The following is a 12,805-nucleotide window of genomic DNA, read 5'->3' on the forward strand; positions in this document are numbered from 1 at the left end:
TGTAGTATAGTTCAGCGCTATAGTATAGATATACTGTAGTATAGTTCAGCATATAGTATAGATATACTGTAGTATAGTTCAGTGAAATAGTATAGATATACTGTAGTGTAGTTCAGCGATATAGTATAGATATACTGTAGTATAGTTCAGCGATATAGTATAGATATACTGTAGTATAGTTCAGCGATATAGTATAGATATACTGTAGTATAGTTCAGCATATAGTATAGATATACTGTAGTATAGTTCAGCGATATAGTATAGATATATTGTAGTATAGTTCAGCGATATAGTATAGATATACTGTAGTATAGTTCAGCGATATAGTATAGATATATTGTAGTATAGTTCAGCGATATAGAATAGATATACTGTAGTATAGTTCAGCGATATAGTATAGATATACTGTAGTATAGTTCAGCGATATAGAATAGATATACTGTAGTATAGTTCAGCGATATAGTATAGATATACTGTAGTATAGTTCAGTGATATAGAATAGATATATTGTAGTATAGTTCAGCGATATTGTATAGATATACTGTAGTATAGTTCAGCGATATTGTATAGATATACTGTAGTATAGTTCAGCGATATTGTATAGATATACTGTAGTATAGTTCAGCGATATAGAATAGATATACTTTAGTATAGTTCAGCGATATAGAATAGATATACTCTAGTATAGTTCAGCATATAGTATAGATATACTGTAGTATAGTTCAGCGATATAGAATAGATATACTGTAGTATAGTTCAGTGATATAGAATAGATATACTGTAGTATAGTTCAGCGATATAGAATAGATATACTGTAGTATAGTTCAGTGATATAGAATAGATATACTGTAGTATAGTTCAGCATATAGTATAGATATACTGTAGTATAGTTCAGCGAAATAGAATAGATATACTGTAGTATATTTCAGCGATATAGAATAGATATACTGTAGTATAGTTCAGCGATATAGTATAGATATACTGTAGTATAGTTCAGCGATATAGAATAGATATACTGTAGAATAGTTCAGTGATATAGAATAGATATACTGTAGTATAGTTCAGCATATAGTATAGATATACTGTAGTATAGTTCAGCGATATAGAATTGATATAGAATTGATATACTGTAGTATAGTTCAGCGATATAGAATAGATATACTGTAGTATAGTTCAGCGATATAGAATTGATATACTGTAGTATAGTTCAGCGATATAGTATAGATATACTGTAGTATAGTTCAGCGATATAGAATTGATATACTGTAGTATAGTTCAGCGATATAGTATAGATATACTGTAGTATAGTTCAGCGATATAGTATAGATATACTGTAGTATAGTTCAGCGATATAGTATAGATATACTGTAGTATAGTTCAGCGATATAGAATAGATATACTCTAGTATAGTTTAGCGATATAATATAGATATACTGTAGTATAGTTCATTGATATAATATAAACTTATATTATAGAAAGCTCATTATAGCAGTGGTTCTCAATTTTTTTTTGGATGAATGCTCCCCTACTTTGTTGTACCAAAAAACAAAAAAACAAAAACAAACACACAACTCAATATTTGTGTTATTTACTTTATTTGCTCAGTGCAACTTCGATGCATTGCATAATTGTAACGTTTTGTTAATAAATTCAGCAGGCTTACTCGTCATGAATGTAAGATCAAACCTCGTGTTTCTTGAAAATGAAAATAAATAAAATGAAAATGCGAAGACAGAAACTAATAATAAAAGTGATATTGTTAATATATTTTACCTTTGCCTTTTTTAATTTTAATTGATTAATTAATTATTTACTTTTTTAGTTTTAACAGTGGTATTTGTAACAAGACCATAGTAAACACATGGAAACATGGATCTTCTTCACTACTATGGTTAGATGTAATATGATTTCTATAAAACAAACTATGGCATTTTTTTTTAATTATACTGTAAACAGTATACCAACTCTAAACACATGTAAAAACAATAAATACATAATATAAATATTTATATTCAAGGGTGGTGATGTAGAATTATGTGCTGAATTCAGATGGTTTCCTCTTCTTGTGTCTTTCCTCTCACTGATTCTCACAAAGCTGCGAGTTTAAGAGCTCGAGACTGGTCTGCGAGTAAAAACGCACATTATTTGCCTCTGTCCATTGAGCCGTATCATCTATAGAGTCATACAGGTGCATTAGCCGAGGTTGTGCCTCTGCCTGTGTATTTGACGCTGCTATATCAGATCCTTCAGATGAGTGGTTAGACTTCAAAATCAGATAAACCATTGTACAAATGCATATCAACCCGTATAATAGAGAACCAACTGATCTACTCCAAGTCTAGATACAAGCTGTGATGCAAAGAGGAACTTGACAATAGATTTGATTATTATGACTGATAAACACACCCCATTTGTAACCTAACAACCCCCCCCCTCTCTCTCTACTAATTTGCTCTCAGTGCCCCCTGGTGTCCTTTGAATCGAACCATTGAGTACCCCTGCATTATAGTATAGTATAGTGATATAGAATAGATGTATATTATAGAAAACACTCATTTTAGTATACATACTGTAGCATAGTGATATAGTATAGATATATAGTATAGAAAACACTCATCATAGTATAGTTAAGTAATATATAGTATAGAAAAAGCTCATAGTATATATAGTTTAGCGTGATGATATAGCATAGATACATAGTAGAGAAAACACTCATTATAGAACAGTATAGTGATATAGTATGGATAAATAGAATAGAAAAGAATCATTATAGTATGTATACTATAGTATAGTAAAGTGATGAAGTATTAATGTATAGGATAGAAATGGCTATATATTGTATAGTGATATAGTATAGAAAACACTCATCATAGTATAGTATAGTAATATACAGTATAGAAAACACTCATAGTACTGTATATAGTATAGTAAAGTGATGTAGTATAGATATTTAGTATTGACAATGTTCATAGTATGTTTAGCATAGTTAAGTGATATAGTATAGAAAATACTCATTATGGTATATATAGTACTGTATAGTTATATAGTATGGATGTAAAGTATAGAAAGCACTCATAGTGCATAGTGTAGTAATGTTATAGTGATGTGGGCATCATGGCACCATTGTCTACATTTTCTATTGTTTCTTCAAATGGTTGATTAATAATAGTTTGCATAGAGTGTGACAGTATTCCATAGAAGAACATTACAATGTTGCCTGTGCTCTCTGCAGATACCATCTCATCTGGCGATGATGAGGACGACACGGAGCGAACGGAATATGTTGGGGCAGATGGCGAACAAATGCGTGAGTATGGGTAACGGGGGCAGAACACTGAGTACCATATGAAAAATACTTATAGTTCCAATGCCAATGATGAGGAGTTGTTATAGGCACAACACAAGATCTCGAGTATTACTGTCATCTATTAGCAAGGTTGTTTGTTGTGTCAATAAAAGCCAACGCATTTTCTTCATTCAGTGAGGCATTTTGTGTCATGTTTGTCATGTCATTTGTCATTAAATCCCCACTCTGGGTTAGATGTTAACCATGTCACTAAACAATTTCAGCACAGACACATTCCAAGAATTCCAGGGCCCCATCATTCCATGTCTTACCCTCCCCTTCTTTACTGGGCTCTGTTTTGTTTACCTGCTGGGATATGTATTTGGGATTGGACAATGTTCAGAGAATTGCAAAAAGAAAAGATAGAGGTGGCATGTAATATGGAAGAAGTTAACAAAAGTTGCAATTGCAAATAAGTTTATGGGTTTCAAGTCTTGTTTTATGTCTCGACACACTTTGCCCATTTGAAATCTTTTTTCCAGTTAAAGTGAACACTAAATGTTATTCACAACCAACATCTGTAATGTGATGCATTTAGAAGAAAACAAGAAATAAATTCAGAGTGGAACTTGATTAAACCATTGGAAAGTGGTTTGTAGGGGAAGGTTGAAAAATAAGGGGCTTGGTGATGTCAGGCAAAAGAATGTCATTTCAGAGGTGGAACAAATTTGGTATAAGATTAAGGCCACATCCACACTAATCAGTTTTGGTTTTAGAAAGCGTTTTCAGTTTCCTAACATCACGTTGTCCAAAGTATGCAGAATTTGAGAGTGATTTTGAATGATTGAGAGAATAACGCTGAAGACCGTGGATGAGAAGCGCAAAGTAGCAAAATCAATGTATTTTCAAATGAAAATATTAGTTAAGACATGACCTAAGAAGATAGACCTTTCTTTTTCTTTGGATTAACATGTATCGATGACTTGAACTTTGCACATTTGATAATTAATTGAGAAAGTTGGAGGCACAAAAGAAGCCATGACAGGTTAGGGAAGGATATTGACTAGATTTCCACTCTTGAAACAAACACCATACCCAACAAAATCTGTTTTGAATTGTGCAAAACTAAATATTAAAGAGGGTTGATGGAAAGAGAGGCGGAGCAAAGTCTTTCAGCTAATGGGTTCTGGTTTGGATCTGGACCAACACTTTTTGTGTATGCTTTGGAGGTCTGGGCTTTGGCCGTGTGCGGTTGGAGTTTAGGCGGGTTTGTGTGTGTGTGTGTGTGTGTGTGTGCGTGCGTGTGTGTGTGTGTGTGTGGGGTGGGGGGGGTGTTAGGGTTTTGAGCATTCAGTGGGTTGGATTTCTGCCTAGTTGAACCACTTAGAACTCTTTGATATTTCTTTGCAAAATTGGTCTTCAAAAACAGATTATTTTCTCTCTCACGAGAAAGTTTCCTTTTTTGTGAGATGCTTTACCTGAGAAGTGGACTGGAGTAGACAACAACACTGGGATTGTTATGGAATTAGCTTCTGGGATGTCTCAAAGTTTCTGTTTACTGACTGGCCTGGAATTTCAGGAACCTTTCTTTGAAGAAGCCAATTTAATTTTGTACCCATTGGGGAAAAAATTACAAATGAGATCTCAGTTTTTTCCCCTAAAAAGCACTGACAAAGAACAAATGGAAACTTGTTTTCTTTTTCCTGAGCAAAAAGAGCCATGCTCTTTTTACATGTGTCTCTTGAGTTCCAGATAAGATCTCAACTATGCTTCAAACTGTGCTCAAATTTGCCAAAACACTAAAGTCTGAGATTTCAATATGAACTCAACTCAAATCTTCTAAGACCAAATGATCCAATCTGTGCTATCTACAGCTCCTATGGTATTTTAGGAGAAACATCTGAGATAAAGTTGACAGTGATAGCTGAGAACACACCGGTTGGAGAATGAATGAAAAATGCTGTAGGTTAGTTAGAGCACCATACCGGGTTAGTGAATGGTTAGTCATATTTCACAGGTGGTCACCTGCTTTGGGGTTTTGGCACACCCGGGCAGATGGCATTGGATCTTTGACCCTACCACCCCAATGTCTGAGGGTCATTCTCATCTTCTTCCTGTTCTCACTGAACGCTTAGCCATTAAATAGTTCAAAGGAGCTAAGCTTACAGACGTGCAGTCTGCTTGGTCATTGAGGTCAAAGAGAGCGACTCTTGTGAAAGAATTCCCAGGAGAATAGATGAAAATTTGCGTGGTGAGTAAAAAAGTAAAGATAGCTAGACGTTAAAAGGAAAGGGTTGGGTTGAGAACCAATTAGCATGCTTTCATGCTGAAGGGAAGACATTTGTTTACATATTTGATATCAAGTTGTTTTTAATCTTCCGGTTAGCATCTCTTTAGAACAAAATAAATTTAATGTGATGGTCCAGTTCTTTTTTGGCAAACCGCTGAGCTTTTGGACAGACTTTTTATTCTCCTATTCTGTCGTGGATTTAGAGCAACCCGAAATATGTTTTTATTTAAGCCGTCACAATGAATCGCAGGGTTCCATTAACCACATGGACGGCGCAGTCATGCGGTGCTGCAAGTGTGAATAACTGTTTTGATTTGCATCGGTGGTCATGCCTCCCTATTTCCTCTTGCTGAGTTTCAGACGGGGTCTTGCTTTCTTTCTCTCTGTCTGCGCCAGGACGTACTTCTTTTGGGCTTTTGGGGGTGAAACAAAATGGAACTCAGATAGTTTTTTTTTGTTATCCTTAGTACTTAAACCAGTCTAAGCTGTTTTGCTGGTTATAGCTGGTGGTTAAAGATAGTCTAGCTGGTCTCCCGAACTTGCCAAGCTTGTCTTCAGCTAGGCTAGCTGATCTCCAAACTAAAGGTAGTTTAAATTGCTGTTTGGATTTCCCTGTTGAACCCCACCCCAGCCTAAATTGGTTTGCTGGTCTTAACTGTTCTCCCAGTCTTGCAAAGCTGGTCCTCAGCTGGTTTGGCTCCCAGCCTGACCAGCTAACAAGCATCCAATACCTTTAAAACGAGCAAACAGACAGACTTTACCCGGCTGGGAGACCAGCTCAGACTAGCAAACCATCTTAGGATGGTTTAAGCTGTTTTTCAGCTTAGTTGTCAGTTGATAGCAAGTCATTGTTGGCATGTTAGCATCTCTTTGCATCATTAAGTGCATAACAGTTGCACATGGCCGTATCACATTTTCATAATTTTAATATGAATTCATTAATTGTGCTGTCCTAACACTGATTATAAAACACAAGTATTAAAGTTGTTACTTCAAACTTGGCAAGATCTGCAGAACTCTAATTTAAGTGGCCTCCAAATTACATTCTACTGTGGCATCCATAGCTACTGTTTTTGCCTTCGATCTTGGGTTTTTCATAAACAAAGATATTGTAATACATGTTTGATTTCAGGGGTAGATGTATGAACTACTGGTGGAAGCACAGATAATACACCTCTAGTTTGCATAGAGGATTGACATGATGCATATTAAAGCTGTTTTGCAACTTGAAGCAAACTTAGGAAGCTTAAGCACTGACACGAGTAGTGTCACAATAGTTGGTTATAAATGCTCCTCCTTGTCTGCAGGGGCACCGTATTGGACTTCACCGGACAAGATGGAGAAGAAGCTACACGCCGTACCGGCGGCTAACACTGTGAAGTTTCGGTGCGCAACTGCAGGGAACCCCAAACCCAAGATGCGCTGGCTGAAAAACGGGAAACCCTTCAGACAGGAGGATCGTATGGGCGGCTACAAGGTCAGCCATCTTCACTAGTGCAGTTCAACCATTGTTTTTGGACATTTACCAAGGCAAATACCATTGTACATAAATATGGTAATCATTGAGTATCATGGTATATCAAAGTTCCCTGATATTCCATGGAATTAAGGGCCAAATGACCTGCATCAGAAGAGTTTTTAAAAAGCTGCTGAAAAACACTGGGTCTTGGTTAAAGTGTAATAGATGTGTGTGGCGTTTGGCCGATCATTGTCTGTTTGCTCTGGAAACACAACAGAGGGCCATTCACTAATGATTGAGCAGTCATGTGCTCATGCTCGATTGAACTGTGGGCACAGATATGAGCTGAATGAGTCATTATAAGACGATGGAATGTTTCAATGATCCATAGTCATATTGTCATTTACAGTAATTGCAGACAAAATTCCTTTTATAAAGTAAATTTTTACTTTGCACTCTATAATATTCTGTTGTCTTTTCTGTATATTTAGTCAGAGAAACCATTTATGATTTTCCATCCTTCTCATGGATGATTTGACATATACATTTGGCTTTATTTATATGCTCTGAACATATCTGAGGCATAGTATCTCGGAAAACTCAAATAGCCCAGTAATGTTTTATTTCCTCTAACCTGGAAATAAGAGTTGGAGAGGCTCTGCTGCTTTAAAACCCTGGAGTGTCTCTGACCTGATGAACTTTATTTTCATTTGAAATATAATTTCTTTAATAATTTAAATGTAAATATTTGAAATTAAAAATGTATAGGAAAATGAAATGAAAATATAATTGATATAAAACACTGGCGGCCAAAAGTTTAATGGAGTTTAAAAGGAATAATGTCCAGATTTTGCTCTAATGGAAAGAAATTGGTACTTTAATTCACCAAAGTGGCATTCAACTGATCACAATGTATAATCAGGACATTAATAACATGAAAAATTACTATTAGAGTTAGATTTTTTTTTTCAGAACTTCTTAAACTACTTCAAAGATTTCTCATCAAAATATCCTCCGTGTGCAGCAATGACAGCTTTGCAGATCCTTGTTATTCTAGCTGTCAGTTTGTCCAGATACTCAGATGACCTTTCACCCCACACTTCCTGTAGCACTTCCCATAGATGTGACGGTCTTGTCGGGCACTTCTCACACTCCTTACAGTCTAGCTGATGCCACAAAAGCTCAATGGGGTTAAGATCCATAACACTCTTTTCCAATTATCTGTTGTCCAATGTCTGTGTTTCTTTGTCCACTCGAACCTTTTCTTTTTGTATTTCTGTTTCAAAAGTGGCTTTTTCTTTGCAGTTCTTCCCATAAGTCCTCCTGAGTCTACTCTTTACTGTTGTACATGAAACTGGTGTTGAGCGGGTAGAATTCAATGAAGCTGTCAGCGGAGGACATGTGAGGCGTCTATTTCTCAAACTAGAGACTCTGATGTACTTATCCTCTTGTTTAGTTGTACATCTGGTCTTCCACATCTCTTTCTGTCCTTGTTAGAGCCAGTTGTCCTTTGACTGTAAATCTTCAGTTTTTTTGGCAGTTTCAAGCATTGTATTGCCTTCATTCCTCAAAACAATGATTGACTGATGAGTTTCTAGAGACATTTGTTTCATTTGTGCCATTTTTGACCTAATATTGACCATAAGACATGCCAGTCTATTGCATACTGTGGCAACTCATAAAAACAAACACAAATACAATGTTAAGCTTCGTTTAACAAACCAATTATAATAGCAAGTGATTTTCTAGCACCAAATTAGCAATTTAGCATGATTACTCAAGGTGTTGGAGTGATTGATGGCTGCTGTCTAGATCTGATCAAAAATTATTTTTTTTAAATAGTAATTGTGCTGTTTTTTTACATCAGTAATGTCCTGAATATACTTTGTGATCAGTTGAATGCCACTTTAGGGAATTAAAGTACCAATTTCCTTCAGAAACAGCAAAATCTGTACATTATTCCAAACTGTATATATACACTAATCAGCCACACCATTAAAACCACCTGCCTAATATTGTGTAGGTCCCCCTAGTGCCGCCATAACAGGACCAACCCGCATCTCAGAATAACATTCTGAGAAGCTATTCTTCACTCCACAATTGTACAGAGCGGTTTCTGAGTTACTGTAGACTTTGTCAGTTTGAACCAGTCTGGCCATTCTCTGTTGACCTCTCATCAACAAGGCATTTCCACCTGCAGAACTGCCCCTCACTGGATGTTTTTTTGTTTTTGGCACCATTCTGAGTAAATTCTAGAGACTGTTGTGTGTGAAAATCCCAGAAATACTCAAACCAGCCCATGTATCATTTAATTTCTTTGTAAATTTTGGCTCACACTTTACAGACTTTTTGTGGCAACTAAATAGTTACTCAACAACTAATTTGTTCCAGCTGTGTGGAATTACTTTGGTTTAGAATAACTGAAAGTACAAGATAAGATATGTGAATAATACCATACAAGAAAACATTGTTATGGATAAACTACATAAACTGCAGTGCCTCAGGTACAGAAACTCCCAGTTTGTCTCATAGCGCAGAGGGTACGAGCAGGGCTCTGGAGTCAGTCCACATAAGAGACGCTTGATTTTGACGAGAGCTGCATTCCTATGGTGGGGGCGGGAGCACGCTCGTCCATCAGCATGACAATATTACTTTTCCCATGGTGCTCTCGCTTGAAAACCCAGGTTTCTCTCTCCTGTCTGTCCTCAGTACTACTGTCAGATTTTTCCTCCGTTTTCTATGACATCACCAATTTTGGACAGTAACATTGATACGAATAGTGAAGCTATAAGTTTAACTAAATCTTTCAGTAGCAAAATAGTGTCTCTAGTTTTTACTTCATATAGATTTTCAGGAGCAAATCTTTTTTATAGTGTTGGGATAGTTTTGACAAATGCTACTACAATGTTAGCTTACATTTTCCTTTCAATAAATCTTCTTTTGGAGTTTTCTTTTTTTTTGCTTTCTAATAAACATGTATTAGATCAAAACACAGCTTACGATTTTTTGTAATGTAGCAAGCTACTTTTTTTCCATTCTAGAAATGCTTAGCTTTTAGCTTAGCTAAACAGATTTTTTTTTTTCTCTAGAGTTAGCTGGTAGCATAGCTAACAACATTTTTTGATTAGCCTTCCCAACTCTGGACATCACAAATAGGTTTAAAGTTGAGGATAATTGTACATTGCTAAAACAACTCGAAAACACTCACATTAAACAGTTCACAATTGTTGTACTATGCAGGTTCGACACCAGCACTGGACTCTAATTATGGAGAGCGTCGTTCCCTCTGATAAAGGCAACTACACCTGTCTGGTTGACAATGGATATGGCTCCATCAACCACACTTACACTCTGGATGTAGTGGGTAAGTACAGTTTTCATGCTTTTTGTGTGCGTGTGACTCTTTTTTTGCAGGGAAAATGGGTTAAAATGAAGTGCAAATGTAAAACAGCTCTTTTCTGGGGTATTAGAAGAACCTGAAAGTGTCACCATGCAGCGTTTGATTGTAAAAAGTAATTAAATCAATAGATGTATCCTATCTGATCACTAAGCCAAACTACATTTTTAAATGCACTCGCCCATGCACGCAGACACATACAAAATGCAGACATTCAATAACATAGGCTTACACACACAATTAATTGCTCTCTATGTAGGGCCCCTGATCTGGGTTAAGTAAAAGCAGTCTTTCAAAAGGTCTCTGTTTTTCTGTTTAGTTTTATTGCACAGCCGTAAAGCTGTTTTATGTCTGGCTCAGTCTAATACTCACATCACAGAAAAAGCAAGAGTGAAGCAGGCAAAACGAGGCAGATAAAGAGAGCATGTTTTTCCCCTTTTTTAACTTTAATGTCAAAGGAAACTACCAGAGAAGTCTATCAAAGTGACAAGAATAGGAATATTGGGTTGGAAGAGAGAAAAAAAATTCTCTGTGCCGGAATCAGAATCTCGCTGACCGCTCTGAGAGGTCATTGAAAGTGGCGCTGGTCTGAAATGGCCTGCATCTCAAAGCTGGACAAAGTACAAAGAACTAACATTTAAAAGAGCCAAAAAGACTAATTATTGCTGTTTTCTGTGGACGTCTGCCAGATTCCAGCACAGAAACTTCTATTGTAGATCATTTCCAACAAAAACCCTATCTGCGAATTTGAGCTCACATTACATATCGACTAATTGAGTATAGGCCACCAAGACACATCCACTGCCACTCCTTTGAGATGGCTGGTGTGACCAAAAGCTTATATCGTGATATGAGTAATTCAATATCATGGTATATATATGACAAAATAGTTATTGTTGCAAATAAGTCAATGCAAAATGGTTTCTATACTAAATAACCATCCTAATGCCATATTTTTTGATAATGTGATGAATTAAATACTCTACAAATGAAAGACACTTCATCTTATTTGATTGTTTTCTCTTTTTATTTGGAACTTGATTCATAAATAATAAGTCTGGCATCAATGAAAAGTCTCAAAACAGTAAGCTAACATATTATTAAAAAAAAAGGATATTTTTGACTCAAAATTTTGACTGGATGAGCCACATTCGAAGACGTTGTAAAACAGTCAATATGAGCGCACATGTGATCGCACATCAATTCAATTTTACTAATGCAGCAAGTTGCGACATTGCTCTGCAAATATAAACAAACTAAACAACGTTTTGTGTTGTGCTTGCCTAACAGTGCTTTTCCTCATGTGTAAATAACATTCAGCAGTTCTGCCTAATGATAGCCATGCAATCTACCACAGTATAAAGTATAAATGGTATAGCAAAATCGATTGACACATTTCTATCATTATAGAGAGCATACCGTCATTCAGCACTAGTTGGCACAGTGACTCGACTCTGTCTGCATCTCCCACCATCATGTCTCTCTCGATGAATTCAAGTGATAGCGACCCCTACCTGACCTCTCTGGCTGTGTATGCCAAGTCAGCAGTTTACCCAAAGTTTAACGGTCTCGATTAGGGAAGCCAGATCGACCTGTAAATGCCTGCTAATGATGTCATTTATAGATTGTGATTTGGTGGTGATGTGGGTGATTTTCTGGCACTTGGCAACATTTATGGGTGACTCAGTGGTTTTATAAAGTGCTTCGGAGAAATATCTGACCCTGAACTGGTTATGGTTGGATAATTAGAAGTGGTTTGGAAAGAGTATTTGCATGAGAGACTGTGTGTTTTAGTGATAATGTGTCTGTTGAAGAAAGACTTTTTGAATGAGGTTTATAACTCTTTGCAAATACTGTACATGTTTGTAGACTTAATATTCCTTGGCTTTGTGTTTCACTCTAAATCATTTGCCATCTTAATTAATCTTTCTTTATCAGACTTTATTCCCTGTTTTTTTCTTCTTTTTTTTTTGCACTGCTGATCATGCTTTCTATTGTCATAAGTGTTCTTTAAATATTGAATGCCTTGAGTGAAGGATAAAATCAATCTTTCATTTGTTTCCATTTTTGGGCTTTCACAATTACTGTGATTGAGTGACAAAGAGGAAATAAAACTGTAAGAGAGACCGTAACGCTTGAGGTGAAGACAGAGGGGCACTTTTTAAAGAAACAAGCGACATTTTAATGGTTATGTTTATGAATATTATAAATGCTTTTTTTCCCAATGGTAAGGAGTCAAAACTTTTGTGTAAACATTACCCCAGTGTATTTCCTGTACGATGAGAGATGATTCTATAAAAGTAGGATGGATGGATGGATGGATGGATGGATAGTTAAACGAGTATATGGATGGATAATTATATATGATAATAT

At 36.1% G+C, this 12,805-nt stretch overlaps 1 protein-coding gene across 5 annotated transcripts in view; it reads left to right on the forward strand.

Annotated features, from left to right (window-relative positions):
• fgfr2 (fibroblast growth factor receptor 2) overlaps positions 1–12,805 on the forward strand; it is a 62,661-nt gene that overhangs the window by 19,186 nt on the left and 30,670 nt on the right. For 4 of the 5 annotated variants that reach the window (XM_052089657.1, XM_052089658.1, XM_052089653.1 and 1 more), the window contains exons 4-6: positions 3,233–3,307; positions 6,884–7,053; positions 10,276–10,399. In XM_052089657.1, coding sequence (XP_051945617.1) covers positions 3,233–3,307; positions 6,884–7,053; positions 10,276–10,399 — 369 coding nt within the window. The remainder of the gene's footprint in view (positions 1–3,232; positions 3,308–6,883; positions 7,054–10,275; positions 10,400–12,805) is intronic. The other variant, XM_052089659.1, reaches the window with a different exon arrangement.

Source organism: Xyrauchen texanus, chromosome 24 (assembly GCF_025860055.1).
Source record: "Xyrauchen texanus isolate HMW12.3.18 chromosome 24, RBS_HiC_50CHRs, whole genome shotgun sequence".
In the NCBI taxonomy this organism is placed as follows: domain Eukaryota; kingdom Metazoa; phylum Chordata; class Actinopteri; order Cypriniformes; family Catostomidae; genus Xyrauchen; species Xyrauchen texanus.